At 49.6% G+C, this 19,383-nt stretch overlaps 1 protein-coding gene across 1 annotated transcript; it reads left to right on the plus strand.

Moving 5' to 3' along the window:
• Positions 1-1,963: 1,963 nt before the first annotated feature.
• Positions 1,964-15,681, plus strand: Ttll10 (tubulin tyrosine ligase like 10). Its single transcript, XM_057784880.1, has 15 exons — positions 1,964-2,018; positions 2,117-2,182; positions 3,810-3,940; positions 4,028-4,231; positions 4,894-4,974; positions 5,059-5,191; positions 5,338-5,456; positions 5,536-5,662; positions 6,735-6,820; positions 7,265-7,436; positions 8,333-8,504; positions 8,899-9,039; positions 14,109-14,225; positions 14,536-14,629; positions 14,892-15,681. Coding segments are annotated over exons 1-15 (2,100 nt in total). The 5' UTR covers positions 1,964-2,016; the 3' UTR covers positions 15,347-15,681.
• The last annotated feature ends 3,702 nt before the right edge of the window (positions 15,682-19,383 follow it).

The following is a 19,383-nucleotide window of genomic DNA, read 5'->3' on the forward strand; positions in this document are numbered from 1 at the left end:
ATCATCTTATTTTAACCATACAAAACATTGTCAAGCAGCTTTGCAAAGGACCAGGCTGAGGAAACAGGGATTCCAATGGTCTGTGCTCCCACCAGAGAGAAGGCCTGCAGAAGTGAGATATAGGGCTCACCATACCCTGCCATACACAAGGTGGCTCTGGTATGCAACATATATGCCAAAACATACCAAGGTCAAGTGATCCCTGAAAATGGGGCTTCCATCCCAGCCAAGAGCCGGCATTGGAGTGAGAAGTAAGTGGGTGTTGTTGTCTTGTGCAGTGCCAAGCCCGGGGTCTCATGAATGAAAAGCGATCATTCGACCACTGAAGTGAGAATTGAAAGTGCCCTTCACACCCCAGGGTCAGTGACTTCTGGCTACTTGTCCAGAGCCTCTCCAGGATTGGATATGCTAGCTGCTCAGGCTGGGGACCATAAGCCCCAATAACTCAGCCCAGGCCTCGGCAGAAGTGCTATGTGCGCCAACGCACCTGCAGTCCCACCCTACTAATCTGGGGCAGAGGAGTTTCTTGGGCCAGCTCTGGGCTGACCACACAGACCCCTGTCCCCAGCACAGCATAGGAAGGGCAGAATCCGTGACAGTAAGCAGTCTCACAAATAGAGAATGACATCTGATGGGGGCCACTCCTGTTCCCACAGGACTCTGGGCACAGCTGGGAGAAGATGCCCTGCCAGCTATGGCTAGCACAACCTCCTGCTCCCGCAGCTTAGACCAGGGAAGAGACCCCAAAGGAAGAGCCATCTTAGTAGAGCCTAGGAGTGGGTGCACAGCCTCTAAGGGGATGATGGAGCCGCTTAGCATGGGCAGAACCACAAAGAAACCTGAAGGTGAGGAGGGCTAGAGGGTAACCTAAAACAACAGAAGTTTTTCAAAATTTCCAAAATTCACCCAACACCTTACCAAGGCCCTAAGGGGAGCCCCCATGTTTCCTCTTAGTTCACAGGTCCTGTGGCTTAGGACAAGATGATTCTCTTGAGATTCTAACTCAATCACATCTGTACAGACCTTTCTTTAAAAAATAGTCATGTCCGTGGGCTCCAAGACACAAGATACGGTTTTGTATTTTGGAAGCACCGTATATCCCATCAAACTTTGTAACCCTTACAAGGCTCTGAACATGTGTGGTTCATATGGATGGAAACCTGGGGTCAAAAGCAGGACTCACACTGAGTCCCAAGGACCTCAGTAGGAAACTACAAATTGGCACCAAGAGCCAATTTGAGCCATGCTTGGTGTCAGAGCCTAGATTACTAGGTCTGGATTAAGGAGTCCCCGTGAATGCTCAGGATGATGCTGGAAGAATTCACGAGAGGATGCACAAAGAGGATGGTTCAGACATAAGGGGGGGAAGTCTATCCTGACCCCTACTTATCCTCAGCATCCCCCCAGCCTCCTCAGACCAGTTTGACTTCCCTTCTGAAACTCTTCCTTTGCCCCTCAGCTCACACAATGGCCCCTTTCACCATCCACCTGAAACTCTTGTTTACCTCTGGGCAGCTGCTGAATCATAGTTCCTGGGAAACAGTTGCCTGGAGACAGTTGCCAGGTCACCACTGTTGTATCCCAGCAAAGGGTTCCTAAGACCTTGCAGAGCAGGTAAGAGACACTGGCTGGTCACCAGCTGAGGGTCCTGACTAGGGCTGAGGCTGAGTGCTTGCCCTCCTGTACCCTGTTATTTGCCCTTCCCAGAAGTAGACAAACAGGAGAAAGGACCGGCCAGAGACTGGGCAGCTTGGCTGAGCTCAGTCCTCTGCCGAGGCCACTCTCTCTCCAAACCCCAGTGTTTTAGCCAAGAGAGGAATGTCTTGTGGGGTGGGGCTGACCCATGTGGGTAACTCAAGCTCTGGGGAGGGCTGGGAGCCCTCAGGATGAGCTCTTTGCCTAGAGCCATGTCTGTCTCCCCAGAACTGACCCCTCAGAAGGGCCACCTCCTGAGATCCACAGAGAACGCATCCCCAGACAGTGAGCGCTGCTCGGGAGGCACCAGCCCTTCAGAAAATGTCAGCACCTTCTCAGAGCCCTGTGTTGCCAAACGTTGTGTCTGGGGAAAACTTCAGCAGAACACTGATGTGGTCATTTTCTTGGCCGTCTTCTTCAGGTTTAAACGCATCTCCTGCCCATTGTACCGGGGTGTGATTTCCTGCCGGTCTTTTTATCTGACCAGGTAAAAAGTTTATTTTAAATTTATTATAAAGACTTGAAGCTTCTGTCTAGCTCCTCACTTGGAACTTTCCCCAAGACCCAGGGCCACATGATTTGCTCCACTGTTGGACAGCTTGCTTTCTGAAATAGTAACCGACACTCTTACTGTGAAACTTCTTTTCTGGATTCTGGGTCTGACCCTGAGAGAGACTCTGGAACACACTAGACAGGGGCAGCTGCTGGCAGCGTCCCAGCTTAGATGCTGCCCTTCCTCTCTTGGGTAGACATATTCCTACTCACCCAGTAGGGTTTTTAAAGAAAGTTTTTGTCATTTTGTGGGGGTTTTATTTGTTTATTCATTTTTGAAAGAAGCTCAGGCTAGTTTCCCACTTCCCTAGGTTCCTGGAGTTGGCACTCCAACGTGTGCCCTCCTCAAAGGGTAGAGGGCTCTGGTTGATCACAGGGCAACCCCGCCCCTAACTCCAAACAGTATGTCCAACTTCCTTTCTTTCCTCGTCTCTCAACAAGCTATAATGTTGAGTCTCTGTGGGTTTCTATTTGGTTTGATCCTTTTGGCCCTGTCCTCAGTTCTTCCTGGACAATTTCCTGGACTAAATTCTGACCTTTATGTTTCATGTTTAATTCTCACAGGCTCCTTCCTGTCCTGTTAGAATTCAGCACTTTTTTAGGAGACAGTATCTCTCCCACTCCCAAACATATTCTAGAAGTGAGTTAGAGTCCTTCAGTTTCCACATTCTTCTTCCTCTGTGTGAGTCTGTATGCTCCTCTTGTTCATACCTAGAAGACCTCCTAAGATCTCCCTGGGGCCAGGCAGCCTCTTAAGCTGTAGACAATACTGGACACTGGTGTCTTAAGGTCCCATTTCCATAGCAGGTCCCCATGGCTCTGGGTTCTGGAAACGCACTGGAGTGCATAGGACTTCCCCAGTGATTGCAGATTGCACACCCACACCTACAATCCCGCTCCATTTTAAAGCTCCTACCTCAGCCTCTTCCTGGAAGCTTTTCTAAGTGGGAATGGGTCTCCAGACACCCTGGATTCCCCCACATTTGCAGCCTACCCTCTACAGAAGTATGAGGTTCTCAATCCAGGCTTTCTCTCCACCCTACCTACAGCTACAGAACTTTTTGAAAATTTTTTCCTGTCTTGTCAGTTTAGGGGGCGTGGAATTGGTTGCTGTCCTTGGCTTCTCTTTGCTGTCAGTCACTCTACAGCCACAGACCTGTTTGCTCTTTAGAGTTGACCTTCTCCTATCCAAAGGCAGCAACTTGTCTTCTCCTCCCAGTCACAAGACTCTGTGTGCTGTCTCCTCACTCACTCTTGTCCAACAAACTGGGTTTATTTCCTTAATGTGGGGCACAAAGATGCATCTAGGAATTAGATTTTAAATGCCCTAAAATGTTCTAAATATGGAAAATAGAGAAAAAAGGCAGCGTCCAGGGCGGGAGTGGTAGGGAAAGAAAGGTGATAATGGCTTTAAACAGGTTGTGTTAGTAGAACCAGGAACTGAGCACCTGGGTAGCCACAACTGGTAGGAATTTTGATGGGGGCTAGGAGCCTTTTTGCCCTTCAAGCCTGCAGATGGGACACCTTACCAACAGCAAGACTGATGGGCACCCTATTTGCAGCAGACACAGAGGCCACACTCGTCGAGGTCGGGGCCGTCTTAGCCGAAGAAGACTCACCCGGCGGAGACGGAATGCAAAGATGGCCTTGCACCCACGGGCTGGGAAGCCTCATGGCCATCACAGAAGTGGAAGTGAGCCACAAGCTGAAGGCACAGCCCAGGACATGGGGAGTCAGCCTTCCCCAGGCAGGGTAGGCCCAGCTGTCTGCCCCATCCGAGGGCTGGGATCTCAAGCTTCTCGAAGACCCCGAAGGGGTGTAGGGACTACATCTTCCTCAAAGGTTCATCGCCCTGGTGCCCTCATGCCTGCAACACGAAGTCGTACAAGATTCATTCACTGCCGGGGTAAGCCCCCTCGAACACATGTCAGCTCCAAGAGACCCAAACGGTCCAGGATCCGTCGATGCCACACTCGGGCACCAGGTGAATGCAGAGTATCCCTGAGACTGGTTCCACATACTCTCAAGTCAGGGCCTCCAGGGACAGCATTTTATAGGAAGGGAACTAGGCTTACACCAGGCCATGTCCAGTCAGCCAGCCAGGCTCTGAGAGAAGCTAGCAGGGGACAACATACTAGGGACACTATGCTCAAGAATCTGCAGGTTCTACCTGTCCATGCCATCACAGTGGGCACTCCCTACCCCAACTCCACTTAGTGCAGCCTCTCATCTCTCCTGGTTGATCATAGACCCTTGGGTCACCCATGATGTCATCATAGACATTGTGATCCCTGCCCTCTGGAGACATACATCCCCACATCATGTCTGTAAGGGCTCCTGCCTCACACTCCGGCCCACTCCCTACATGGAGCCGGCCCTGCTGGTAAGGAGGGTGGAGGTGGGGTTCACCCTTTTCATCCCCTCTGTAGTCTCTACACTACCTGGACTCTGTGTGATTTAAGTCTGGTTGAAACTGCCTCCTTTCACGGGTGCAATGACCCTCAGACCCCTCAGGCAGGTCTGTGTTGGGCCAAAGAGTGGTCCAGAGGGGTTGGGTTAGTTCCCAGCAGCTTCTGGCATTGGCTGGGCTCGGGCAGATAGAGTGGGTACCTCCCCATTCCCCCATCTGACAGCACTGATCTCCAGGCTGGACCCATGAGAAACAGATGGCGAGCAGTGTCGAGGAGGGGCTCGGGCCTGAGCTAAGTCAGCTGGACCAAGATGCAGGTGGGGCCTCTGGCAGCTGGGAGGGGCAGGAAAACCCCTACTGAGCCAGAAGCCTGAGGCCTCTGACCACCTACCTGCCCACAGACCTCCCAGAGGAAGAAGAAGCCGCCAGATTCCCTGTGACCTCCCTGGAGGGGCTCTTTCTGGAAGGGGACAAGCAGCCCAGTCCAGGTCAGGGCCCTTTCTTTTACATCGGAGGCACCAACGGAGCATCAATGTGAGTGGACTTTGGGCAGCCCTGGTCTGCCTTCCGATCCCTGGTGTGGACTTAGCCCATGATGCTGCTATGGGGCGGCCACTCCTGCCCTGTCTTCCTCAGACAACCCCAGGGCCGCCCAGTTACTAACGCCTTTTACCCCACAGAATCAGCAACTACTGTGAGAGCAAGGGCTGGCAACGCACGCAGGACAGCCGCTGTGAGGATTACAAGCTGAAGTGGTGTGAGATCAAGTCCAGGGACAACTACTGCAGCTTCCGGGAAGGTAGGGGAGACCCTGAGGGAAACAAATGTGGCAGAGCAGCTTCGAGGCACCACCCACACAATTCTTTCTGTCCTGACAGGCCAGCAGTTGCTGTTCCAGCTCCCCAATAATAAGCTGCTTACCACCAAGATCGGGTTGCTCAGTGCCCTGCGGGAGCATGGACGCACTTTGAGCAAAGCCAGGCTGCTGCCCAGCGCCCAATCCAAGTGAGCCCACCCCACCCAACCCCAGGGGCCACCCACTTCTACCTCCATCTTTAGGACCATTTTCCCCATTCCGTAAACGTTCCTCAGCAACCACTCTCCTTTAAATGTTCCTCCTCTCTCCCCGCTGGTCTACCAATCTGCTCCTCCTCCAGCACATGCCCACCATCCTTTGCTCAGATATCTTTACTCTCTGCCCACAACAGCCCCCATGGATGTCCCTCTGCACTCATCCATTGCTCCATCCCCTTAACCAACATTTTTCTCCCACTCGTTCTTATCCACTCAGCCATATCCATCTGGTTTCCTCTAACGCTACCAAGCTGAACCTCTCAATGGTTCACTGATTACCTCCCCAGCCATTTACTCACCCAAATGTTTACTTAGAGATCTATCTTCTCATCCAACCAACTGCTCACCGTCAGCCCCTCAAGGTAGCGTTTAAACACAGCCATCTATAACACCATCTAGACATCTGTGTCTCCAGCTGTCTACTTCTTACTAACTTTGACCAGCAACTCGTCTGCCCGCCTACCCCCAGATCCATCTATACTCTCACTCTTTGTACTCCACCCACATCTACAAACACGCTGGAGGTAACTACTCAGACCAGGACGTACGTCCCTTTGGGAAAAGGATGTATCAGCCCAGCCCAGGATGCCTTGGGCCACAGGGGTAGATGTAGATAGCTGAGAGAGACCAGAACTGAGTTATAATAAAAGGCAGTTTGGGAGCTCAGATACATACTATGAATCTATGCCAGGCACAGTCTTGGCATTGGAAATCAACCCACATAGAAGAGAGCGATGGGGAGAGGGAAAGCAAGGAGATGGGATGGAGGAGCCACAGTGGGTCTGGCAGCCAGAGGCTGGCTGCCACAGAGAAGCTGAGAGTATGAGACACGTAAAAGGATGTCCTGCAAGGACACGGTGTGAACAGAGGCCTTGCAAAGGAAATAGCTGGGGACACCTGGTAGCCCCTTCCAGCTAGCCTACAAGTCAAACTACCAGATCACTGGCCAAGTTGAAGTCGGAGGACAGCCCTCCCCATGTCTTCACCCCCCTGCTCTCCCAAGGGTTCTGAAAATGGACGAGTTTTTCCCAGAGACCTATCGGCTGGACATCAGGGACGAGAGACAGACTTTCTTGACGCTATTTGATGGTGAGAGGCCCCTGGGTAGGGCCAGGCACTCTAAAAGGGTAGACAAAATGAGGTTCGGAGCCCAGCAGGGTGGGCAGAGGGTTGGGCAAGGCCAGACCTGAAAAAAGTGGAATAGTTCTTGAGAGGAAAAGTGGTGTTAAGGGGTTGGAAAAAGAGGGTGGTGGTAGCCTTAGTTAGGGGTAGGGGTGTGGCAGGGCCATAACCAGATTATGGGTATGATTAAGGTGAGACAAAGGAACCGCCCTCTAAACTGGGGTGAGGTAGTGAAATCAGGGTAGGACAAGGGTTGAAGCCAGTTGGTGCTGGTCGAAGTGGTCAGGGCTGAGGGGGCGGGGTAAAGAAAGGGTCGGTCAAGGCTGGGGTGTGGTCAGGGCCAGGGCAGGGTGAGGGATGGGAGGGGCAAGGAGTACTCAGGGCCAGAGGCTCAGGGGTTACTCCCTGCAGAAACCGAGATATGGATCTGCAAGCCCACGGCCTCCAACCAGGGAAAGGGCATCTTTCTGATCAGGAGCCAGGAGGAGGCTGCTGCCCTGCAGGCCAAGACCCAGAGCATTGAGGACGACCCCATCTACCGCAAGATGCCCTTCCGTGCACCTCAGGCGCGGGTGGTGCAGAGGTGTGGGCGTGGATTCCAGGAAGGGCCTGGGTCCCAGACTAGTTGGTGCCTGGTGGTAGGAAACAGTGCTGCTGAGAAGCTCTCGGCCATTGCAGGCTGTAGCATCCAAACAACTTGCCTCCACATCTAGCTCTACAGCCTGCGCAGAGGAGGTGCCACATTTTAGCTGGGGTGGCAGATAAGACTGCCCCTAAACACAGGCTCACTGGAGGGAGGGGGGGCTCATCAAGGAGGGCTTGGTCCCATGTCCTCTGTCCTGTATCTGTCTTCCCTGCTCTCCAGCCCAGCTACAACCTCTCTGCAACGCAGAGCTGACCAAGGGCCCATCTGCCTACAGTGGGGTCCAGATTGTCAGTTTCACATAGGACTAGGAGGGAAAATTCAGATCACCCTTAGAAAGGTCCCAGTAGTACCTTACCCTCTGCCAGTATTTACCCCTTCTCTGGCCATGGCTGCTACTTGCTGCCTTGTTCCCCTTCTATAGGGCCCTCCCAAACATGCTCTCCCTACCTTAAGTCTTGAAGATCTGAAGACTATATGGAATGCCCTCTCCCTCCCAAAGCCATTCACCGTTCAGGAGTCAGTGTCAGCCTTCCTCCTCCAGATGGCCCTCCCTGCCACAGGGGCCCAATCTGCTCCCATAAACTTCCTAAGGGAGCTACACTTCAAGGTGGCCAGACACTTGCAGTAGATAGAGATTTGGCTATGAGGCCTTCTTCCCAATTCCTCTGACCAGTTCAAACTCAGAAATGTCCTCTGATCATGGATAGCGTTCAGCTAGCTGTCATGTCTAGGACAGGAGGGAGGCAATGAGGAAATGATTCTTGTGGGGATGACAGTTCTAGGCCAGCTGGCCAAGCCACTCAGTCCCAGGTGCCCCTTATGGTACCCCCTAGATATATCCAGAACCCGCTGCTACTGGATGGGAAGAAGTTTGATGTACGCTCCTACATGCTCATCGCCTGTACCATGCCCTACATGGTCTTTTTTGGCCATGGCTATGCCCGCCTCACCCTCAGCCTGTATGACCCTCATTCCAGTGACCTCAGTGGTCACTTGACCAATCAGGTAAGAACCCCTTATGGGTAAAGTCCCTTTTCTATAGGCGTGGATGAGCTCAGAGAAACACTCTGATTGCTTGGGAGCACAGAGGAAGGATCTGGTTATAGACTGCCTGCCCAGGGTTGGGAGTGACTTAGTAGCCTTTGTCTAGCTTTTACCCTAACAGAGATTCAGGTGTTCTACAGAAGGACCTTAGAGCCAAAGGTAAAATGAGAGTCTGGAACAAGAGATCCCTTGTTTAGGGTTTGTGGGGATTTTACAACTGGGAGGTGTATGCGTCTCAGAGGCAGTTGTCACGGGAGACAGGAATGGAGCTTCTGTGAAGGTCAGAAGGTTAGGATAAAGCCTCCATAGAGGGGTCTCTTCGGAGAGTGACCTCTAGGCTCTGCTTTTGCTGTAGTTCATGCAGAAGAAGAGTCCACTGTACATGCTTCTGAAAGAAGGCACTGTGTGGAGCATGGAGCACCTCAACCGATACATCAATGACAAGTTTAGAAAGACCAAGGGCCTCCCCAGAGACTGGGTCTTCACCACCTTCACGGTCAGTCTGGCTTCAAGTGGGGAATCTGTGTCCATGTTGCCCTTGGGTTGGGCAAGGCTCGTGGCTTTTCATGAGTCATTGAAGCATATGTAGTTGTAGTAAAGTCATGTCTAATTGTTCTAGGTGTCATTTTCAATATCACGTTGAAGAGGCAAAAGTAGACGTCCTTGTATTTCTTCTGATTTGAGGGAAAGTCTCACAAATTCCCTTCTCTCCCTAGTGTACTAAGTATTTTTTAAGGGTAAGATGCTGATTAATATAAAATACTGTTCCTATACTGATTAAGATGATCATGTATTATTTTTCCAACATTCTATTTGTGTGTATTGCATCAATTAACTTTCACTGCTCTTACGTATCTGGAATAAATTCCAGGTGGTAGTGGTATGTGATAATTTTAATATGCTTTTGAGTTTGATTTTATTGTATTTAAGTATTTTTATGTCTGTTCTCATAAGTAATGCTGACCTATAGCTTTTCTTTAGTATTTTATCTGATTTTGATATGAAAATGTATCATTTCCCTTTACTTGATATCTTGTTGTTTTATTCTGGCTCATAATTTTAGAAGTTTGAGGTCTATGATCAAATTGATAAAGAGGTGAGCAGGCTCTGACGCATTCGCTCCTGTGATGGTCTGCCCTGCTCAAACCTGAGAAACTGTAGTTGGAAACCCATGAAACTATAGCAAAAAGTCCTTACTCTTTGAAAGTAATTCTCTCAGGTATTTGTTATAATGAGAAAAACAAAAACAAAAAATTGGCACACCCTGTGAAGTAGCCTGGACTTTTCGTTGGAGGGAAGGTTTGTCATTAACACTTGTTTCCCATCACCTCAGTCTCACTTGGTTGATGTCGATTAAGATTTTCTATTCTTGTTTTTAAATTTTGATATTTATTAGTTTTTCTGGTGATTTTTTGCAGTTCTCCTTGCTTATATAATATATTTAGTGTACAGATATTTACAGTGTTTCCTTAAATTCATTTTACTATGCTGGGCATGGTGGTGCACACCTTTCATCCCAATTGGGAGGCAGAGGCAAACATCTCTGTGAGTTCTAAGCCAGTCCGATCTATGTGGCTTCAGGCCAATAAGGTCTACTGGGGGGCAAGGGAAGAGGAGAGGAGAGAGAAGGACGAGGAGGAAGAGAAAGAAAGGGAGAGAGAAAGAAAGAAAGGAAGAGAGAAAGAATAAAGGAAGGAAGAAAAAAGAAAGAAGAAATAGGAAAGAAGAGAAAGGAAATCAAGAAGAAGGAAGGAAAGAAGGAAGGAAAAGAAAAAAGTTCAGAAAGAAAAAGCCAGGAGCCAGGTGGGTTAGCACAATGCCTGTAATCCTACAATTTGGGAGTCAGAAGCAGGAGTTTCAATAACTCAACATATATTCAGCTACACAGAGAATTCAAAGATAGCCTGGTTTATATGAGATCCCGACTCAAAACAAAACGCAGAGGGCTAGGATTATGCTCTGTGGAAGAGCATTTACTTAGCATGCACAAGAGCTGTGGGCTCTAACCTACCACACAAAAAATGAACACTTTTTATCCCAATATACATTGTATCTTTAAAATGTTCTTTGGAGGCTAAGGAACTTGAGCTGTGGTCAAGAGCACTTTATCTACAAGCATGAGTTAGAATCTCCAATATCCATGTAAAAAGCCGTATGTGACTGTGCACGCCTGTGACCCAGCACTGAAGAGTGGAGGCAGTTAGAGCCTGAGAGCTTGCTGGCTAGCCAGCCTAGCTGAAAAGGTAAGGTCCTAGTTCAGTGAGAAGCCCTGTCTCCAGGCAATAAGACATAGACTGATAAAGGAAGACACCATAGGCTGCGCAGCCAAGGTCCAGAGAGCACACTCTGGAAGCATAGGCACAGGCATGCACTTTGGCACACTCACATGCACATACCACACACATTGTAATTCACACACAGGCAGGCACACATGCACATGCACATTCCTGTTTGTTTGAAAAGATCATATAACACACTGTTCATTAGAAGGTTCTGTAAAGGTCTGTGGAGTCTAGGTTTTTGTTTTTTGTTTTGTTGTTGTTTTGTTTTGTTTTGGGAGAAAGTTTCAATATGTAACCTTGACTAGCCTGGAACTTATTATGTAGACCAGACTGGCTTCAAACCAGTAAGAAATAAGAGATTCGCCTACCTTTGCCTCCTGAGTCCTAGGATTAAAGGCATAGGCTACCACATTCAATATTAAATACATTTTTAACATCCTTTTTGGGGTGGGGAGGAAGGTCACCACACATATATGGAGGCCAAAGGATGACTTTCAGGAACTCTCCCTCCACCATGTGGGTCCTGGGACGAAACTTGTGGTTAGGCTTCGCATCAAGCACTCTTATTAGAGAAGCCACCTTACCTGCCCTTGTTTTATACATTATTGTGTGTGTGTGAGAGTGCAGGCAAATACGTGCCGTGGTGAGAATGTTGAGGTCAGAGGGCAGCATCTTTCTTCCTCTGTGGGACCTGGGGATTGAGCTCACGTCCTGAGACTGGTGTGACAAGTGTCCTTACCCACTGAGCCATCTTGTTGTCCACTGTGTGTGTGTGTGGTGTGTGATGTTGTATGTGCTGAGGCCACAACAGGTTCTAGGAATCAAACTCAGGTCACCAGGCTTGCACAGCAAGCACCTTCATTGACTTACCAGTCCTGTGCAACCTATTTGATCATAGTATTGGTCAAGTCTTCTGCTTTTTAACCATGTATGTATGTATGTATGTATGTATGTATGTATGTATGTATGTATGTATGTATGTATCTATCTATCTATCTATCTATCTATCATCTATCATCTATCTATCTATCTATCTATCTATCTATCTATCTATCATCTATCTAACTATTTATCTACCTATTATTTATTTTGCCTTTTTGCGACAAGGTTTCTCTGTGTAGCCCGGGCTGTCCTGAAACTCACTCTGTAGACCAGGTTTGCTTCAAACTCAAAGAAATCCACCTGCCTCTGCTTCCCAAGTGCTGGGATTGAAGGTGCTGGCCTTCACCGCCTGGCACTGCTATTTTCTATGTCTCATATGTCTTCTGTTTACTTCCTCAACTACTACCTCTTATTGGAGCAGATACATGTTTTCTAGTGTGTCTTTTAGTTGTAATCTTATTGTTTTCTTAGTGGTTGTATTTGAGATTACCATTAACATCTTAATCATAATTATTCTGATTCACATAGTTAATTTCAATAACAGAAAAACATTGTTCCTATTTTATAGCTCTATTCTCTATTGTGCTGATTTTAGAGCTGCTTCATTTAGTTGTCTTTTTAGGAAAATCAATTTCAGGTGAAAAAAACAGATATTCTGTCTTTTACTTAGTGTAGTCACCTTTACTAGGGTTCTTATTTTTATGTCTTCATGCGAGTTCAAGTTACTGTTAGAAAGACTACCGGGCAGACATGCCTCTGCTTTTCCTTATGTGGAAATGTCTTTTTGTTTATATGTTTTTTGAGACTGGGTCTCACCATGTAGACCAGGCTAGCCTCAAACTCACTGAGATCTGACTGCCTCTGCCTCTTGAGTGCTGGTATTAAAGGTGTGGGAATGTCTTAATTTTTTTATTAAAAAAAGAGATTTTAAAATGTTTATGTGTTTGAGTGCCTGAATGTATGTATGGGTACCACGTATGTGCCTGGTGCTCACAAAGGCCGGAAGAAGGCTTTGGATCCCTTGGGACTGGAGTTAGAGGAAATTGTGGATGGCCTTATGTGGACTCTGAAAACCTAAATGGGGTCCTTTGCAAGAACAGTCAAGTGTTCTTAACAGCTGAGCCATTTCTCCAGTTCCTAATGTTCCTATTCTTGAAGTATGATTTTGTTGGGTAAACAAATCCTTTTTACTATTTGTATGTGCATATGTGCTGTGCATGTATGTGATGTCTATACATGTAGCACATGCATGTGGAGGCCTGTAGCAGATGTCTTGTGTCTGTCCTCGGTCACTCTCCACCTTCATTTTTGGGACAGGGTCTCTTATAAGAGAATCTGCCTGTATCACCACCAAAGACTAGGGTTACAGGCATGCAGTTGCCATGTTTGGCTATTTATATATTCTAGGGCACCGAAATCAGCCTGTGCTTGTACAGTAGATGGCACTCGGCCAACTAAACATTTCTCTTTTTAGCCTCTGTAGATAGAATTCTTGGTTGGCAGTTTTTCCTTTCAGCGTTTGAAATATATCATTTCATTCGGGCCTCATGGTTTCTGATGAGAAAGTGACTATTAATCTTATTGACTATTCCTTTTATGTGATGAATAGATTCTCTCTTGCTAATTTCAACATTCTCTGTCTTTTTTATGATTTTGTATGTGCATGTGTGTCTGTGTATATGTTCATGCCTGTGGGTATGTGTGTGCAATTTTGGAGGTCAGAGGTCAACTTCAGATGCTGTTCCCCAGATGACATCCTCATTGTTAAAGACAGAGTCATGTCTTCATTGAAGTTTACTGGGTCTGTGTGTCTCTGCTGTCCCAGCACAATAAGGGACCATCACACCAGCGCACATGGGTTCAGACTGAACTCAAGTCCTCAAGTTTGTTAGCCTGTGCTTTGCTGACTGGGCTGCCTCCCAAGCCCCCTCTATCTTTTGAAAGTCTGCTTATGATATGATAAGTCTATTAATTTATCCTTCTTGGGCTTAATTGCACCATTTAAATTTAGAGATTAATGTTTTACATCAAATTTAGGAACCTTTCTGTCATTTCTTACAATTCCTTGCCCCTTTCCTTTCTTTCTGGGGTTCTCAGTACCTATACCTGCTGGGTTGATTCCTCTCCCCAAGCTTCTAACTAAGACAACCTGAAGTGCTATAATGTTCTCTGTTCTACCAGGGTTTTGTGTGTTCTAGCTGTCTCTCTGCTACGAGTTCTAATTTTCTTCACTTTTGTATCTCCTGGTACCTGCCTCACAGTATGATTTTTCTGAATGTGTTTCTGTGAGCCTGTAACTCTGAGCATGTGGAAATGTGGGCAGTCAGAGCTACGCGAGCAAGAGGTGACTTCACCTGGGTCAACCCTCCACAGCCAGGATCTCTCCCTGCTTTGCCCACAGAAGCGGATGCAGCAGATCATGGCCCACTGCTTCCTGGCAGTCAAGTCCAAGCTGGAATGCAAGCTGGGTTACTTTGATCTCATTGGCTGTGATTTCCTGATTGATGAGAACTTCAAGGTGCTGTCTTGGGAAGATGAGGTCTGGTAGGCTGGCACAAGGAGGTAGGGCCCATCTGTACAATGATCGCTTAAGCAGGCCCAGTGGGTGGGCTCAGCCCTAAAGTCGGATGTGACATAAAGCTCTCCTCCTACTGGAACTGAGCAGCCCTCAAGAGCAGTCTTAACTCCTTGAGCAAACATGGGGAAGAAAGCCGTGGAAAGATACAATCTGCCCAGAATCACATAGCTTGATAGGGACCAGAGAACAATCTTCTTACTGGCCAACTGGGCTGTGGGTGGATAGGGAGGCTGACCACTGTCTGCCGCAGGTGTGGCTGCTGGAGATGAACTCCAATCCTGCCCTACATACCAACTGTGAAGTCCTGAAGGAAGTGATCCCTGGAGTGGTTATGGAGACTTTGGGTGAGCTCTGGGCAGCCCCTTGTCACAGCATTCCCGTCTGCTTCTTTGACCAGTTCTGGGTAACCCATTCAGCTTGCCTCCAAGTTCAGACTCCACAAGTCTGGTTTCCCAACACCCCATAATCTGCAAGGCCCCCTAAGCCCTCTTTCTGCTCCAATGTCTCTGTCACCTGACCCACCCACTTCTAACCCTTCACGGACATGCTGGAGAAGTTGCCCTGCTCCAAACTGCCCTCTCATCACTCACCTTGTCCTCCTCGCAGATCTAGCTCTTGAGACCTGCCAAAAGAGCTTGTATTGTCAGAAGATGCTGCCTCTGCTGTCACAGCGTCGCTTCGTGCTCCTTTACAACGGCGAGACTATGGACGTGTGGCCACGCTTGGGGGGCTCGCGCCCCCTTGCCCGCCTGCCTCCGCCACCACCGACGCCACCTCCCAGGCCCTCCAGTGAGGCAGCATCCTCTACACTGTCCTCACCACGTGCCACAGCAGACCGACCTGGAGCACGCAAGCCGGTGCCTTCCAGGGCTGCTCCCATATGCGCCTTCCGCAAATCGCGGCTGCCTGACTCCAGCGGAGGGTCCGGAGCGGAGTCCGAGCCCTCTCTTTGTTCTGGGTCCCCAGAAGACAGCAGGGACGCGACTGGGGAGCCCTCCCTGGGGCCGTCCGAGGAAGAGCGCGAGGAGGAACAGAGGAGCGCGAGCCACCGGGGCTCCTAGCCGCCACAAGCAACCAGCGACCCTGCTCGCGGCCATGCCCTCTCCGGGACCTATAAAAGCTACTTTGTGACAAACGCAGCCTCCAGAAGCCGGTCCCACCTGGGTGCCCCAAGCCCTTCTGTCACCCTCCTCTCTTTGCTCCTCGGTTGTCCTTAGCAGAAGGAGAGGGAGCTGCATGAAGAATGGGAGTGCATCCTTCAGAAAGGGAAAAACTTCACTGACCTGTTTTTCCTTCTATGGGGCAGCCCACCAAATCCTGGGTTCCCGCTTATTGCTCTTTCTCATCCTGTAAGATCCTCCTGACACTCCATGGCCTTCATGACCTCTTCAGCCTGGCATTGGGACTCACCCTCTGTTCCATGGAGTCCCCAGGAAAGGTCTTGGATGCTCATGGAACTCTGGAAGTCCTATCCTACCCCATTACTATCCTGGAGCAGTGCCGGGATTCATTCTCATCCTGCCCATCATCTTTCTTCTGGCCTTTCATACACTGTGGAACAGGGTTTACAGCCTACTTCTCCACAAAGGCCCTGGAGTTTGTCAGGGATGGGAGAGATACAGAGGAGTTGGCCAAGACAGGGCAGTTCCCAGGAGAAGGAAGACAGACATTAAGCTGACATTCGTGATTGCTCTCCCTCCTCCCCTGCCATCCCCTGCAATAGTCATGTTCCTAGTTAGCATGGAGGTTTGAAAGGAGACCTCTGACCACCTCACATTTTACACCAAAGTGGCCAGAATCCTGCCTTTAAGTCCCTGCAGCCAACTCCTGTCCCCTTGAGTTACCCTACCCCTACAAAACTCCAAAGACAACCTCCTACCAACTTCCAAAAGGACCTGCTCAGCTTGAATACTCTCTTGCATATCCTCTTCCTTGTTCTCCCTTCTGACCTTTAATTGGTCCCAAACATCAGGCTTAGCTCTATCATGTGGGAGAAATGCCAGACTGGTCCCTGTTCTTTATTGGAGCAAAATCCCTCGGGAGGTAAGGGATCTTTCCTTGCACAACAGTCTAAACTGTGGCAGTTTCTAAGACGCAATGTCTGGCCACCAGTAGAGGGCTCTGTCAGCATACAGGGAAGTTCCCTTCCAGGAACTCCTCACAGTTGAACAACTGAGGCTCAGATCCCAAGGAAATTATAGACACCCTACTTTAGCTCGTGAGCATCCCACATCTCTGCACACTCCCTACAACCCTTCTCCATCCAGACTGCCTGCTCCACCCCAGATGCTCCAAGTTCATTCTTCTTGCTGTGGCCTAGGGCATGAGGTACAAGGTGTAGGTACAAGCACACTCTTGTCTGTAGATGACCAAGCCCAGCATCTTCTGTAACAGTCCAGAAAAAGCCTGTCCCTGGTCAGATGGTCTCTGGTCTATTGGCTTCTGAAGCCCACTAAAGCGAAGAAAATGGAAACCCAGCCTCCCCCAAAAGTGCCCTAGGTCTTGGTGAATCCACACCTACCTGTTCCTGGGGTCAAGGTCACATTTTTGTTGGCAGCCAAGGTGCTACTAGCCATGTCCCTTGGGGCCACCTGTCACTACATTCTCAACTTGAGCCCCTTCCAAGACCTAGGTTTCCCATAGCCTCTCCCCCTCCTCACAGTTCCCTGACCAAGTCAAAGCTGTATCCCCATCACTGGCGTGACAAATATTTCTGCTCTCAGCACCACATGGAGCTGCAGCCCTGCCCCCCCTGGGGGGGTTATCTCATGTCAAGACAGGTGACAAAGCTCTCAGGAGGAAGATGCTTCCTCTGCTGTTGTGGGGACATGGAGCCTCTACTGAGACCATGATGTAACAAATACTCGTTGGCAGTAGGCTGTCCTGCTGTGCCAACCACAGGCTCCCCAAGGGCTTGGGCTATCTGCTACCCTTCATTCCTGGCAGCTACAGAGCATGTCAAAGAAGAAAGGTTTCAGGGACCTCCTGCTGCCCACTCATTCCACAGGAACCATAAACGATGGCCCCATCAACCCCCTCCAGGTCCTCCTCAACTCTTCACAGCCCACATGCAAGTCCCCCAGAGCCCTGAGCTCAGGACCTCATCAGACTTTGGGGAGAGAGGGACTGTGGGACATCTGAGAACCTAGCCACCTGGCAGCTTCAAGGTATTCTCTGATATTCAAACAATATGACAGGACCGGGGGTTAAGGAGCTGAATGATGGCATGAACTCTGGGCTGGCCCTGCAGAGCAACCGATTGCCCCTGGGGTTGGTCACCCAAGAACGGGGCTCCTGACAGCTGAATATATCCTCCCTTCTAATCACTCTTTCCCTGTTCTCCTGAGAGAATCCTGAGATCCTCCTGTTGAAAGTGTCAAGAGTTTCCTTCAGAAGATGTGGGGAATTGAGCTACTCACAGCTCTGACCCAAGCACCCTGTGCCTTCTGTTATCCCTGCAGTCAGACCTTTACTGCACACATGTGCACACACACGCACATGCACGCACACACACACATGCACACATGTGTACACGCACACACACGCACATGCACGCACGCACACACATGCACACATGTGTACACGCACACACACGCACGCATAGGGTCTGGAGCTTTCTGTGTATTTTAGCTTCAGTCAGCCAATAGTGGGACATCCTACATACCTTCCCACTCTAGTCCCCCCCATCTAAAAAGGGGCCCGAACAGATAGCCTGGTCTTCAGAAAATCACCCTAATTCATGGAGCTTCTTGGGAAGATGGGGTAGGTAAGGGATGGATGTCTACCTTCTTTCTCCACTCAGCTGCTTCCCATAGGGGCTAGTGGCTGTATAAGGGACAGTCCCTGAAATGTGAGCCCAGCCCAATAGAAGACCTAGACGTTGAGGTACTACCTGGTCAGTGGAAGCATGCCTCAGTAGCTAGGAACAGCCATTACCCACCTGCCCCCCAAGGTCTCTGGACAGCTGTCTGTAGCTGGGGGAGGGGTTGTCGAGTTGTAAAAAGGAAGCAACCTCTCACTTTCCATGATACAGGTCCTTCTCTCAAGCTGGGGCACGTCTCACACTGAATAAAGTATGGGCTCTCAGCAAGCGAGAGGGTGGAGGCTGGGCAGGAGTCACCAGCTGTGGCCGGAAGCATTTCTGGGAACTGGGCCGGTGCACTAGCTCTTTATCTGAGAACAAAACTTATGAAATCAAGGCCAAGGGGTGTGTGTGTGTGTGTGTGTGTGTGCTGTGGTTTTCCGGAAGAAATGGAGAGTGGCTACTGTGGGGTAGGGGTTTCTGGGAATTGCAGTGAAACCTCCCTCCTGCTAGTCTAGGCCTAGCAGAGACACACCTCAGGGGCTGTGGCTGCCAGACTCTGCAGGTGGGTAAATGCCATCCCTACTTCAGAAGGCAGGATCTGGAATGGTCTCTGCTGGGGTGGCAGGAGGTGGCAGGAGGCTTCTGCAGCAGAATCTTTTCAGCCCATCCTCTTCCCCACGTTTCTAGTACTCCTGGATTTCACACTCACCTGCTTGCAGTCATGGACTCTGTCCCTACTTGACTACAAACTTTCAGCCCTGGGGAACTGAACAGACCCTGCACAGCTCACGGTTCTCGTGGAAATCCCCACATCTAACAGGCTGGCACAGTTTATCTTAGGCCCCCGAGGTGAACATGAGTGGAATTGGGGGCGTTGCTGACTGCAGGGCAAGGGTACATGGGAGACTACGGCATCTCTCACCCCACCCTGCAGAATCTCCCGCCATCTCTATCACACCCATCAGTCACCCACGGAGGAGTTTCCAGAAGATAGTAGTCTGCACACGTCATGCTATTTGGGGATGCCCCACCTGTGGCAGTTCCAGGGGAAGGCAGGACTGCCTATTGCCCAGAATCTAGGGGTGTGGTGTGATAGGCAAGCTGGGAGATGCCCCCAGCCTCCACCTCCCTTCCCAGGCTTACTCTAGACTTTGCAGATTGTGCCTGACTCCTAACCAACCCAAAAGGGGACAGAAGAGGCAGCTCCAGGCAATGAGGGTGCTGGTACATCCCCAAGAGACTTCATGTGGCCCTGAGCGCTGTGCGTTCTGATTCCAATGTCCTCCACTTCCT

This window comes from Chionomys nivalis, chromosome 11 (assembly GCF_950005125.1).
Source record: "Chionomys nivalis chromosome 11, mChiNiv1.1, whole genome shotgun sequence".
NCBI classification, from domain to species: domain Eukaryota; kingdom Metazoa; phylum Chordata; class Mammalia; order Rodentia; family Cricetidae; genus Chionomys; species Chionomys nivalis.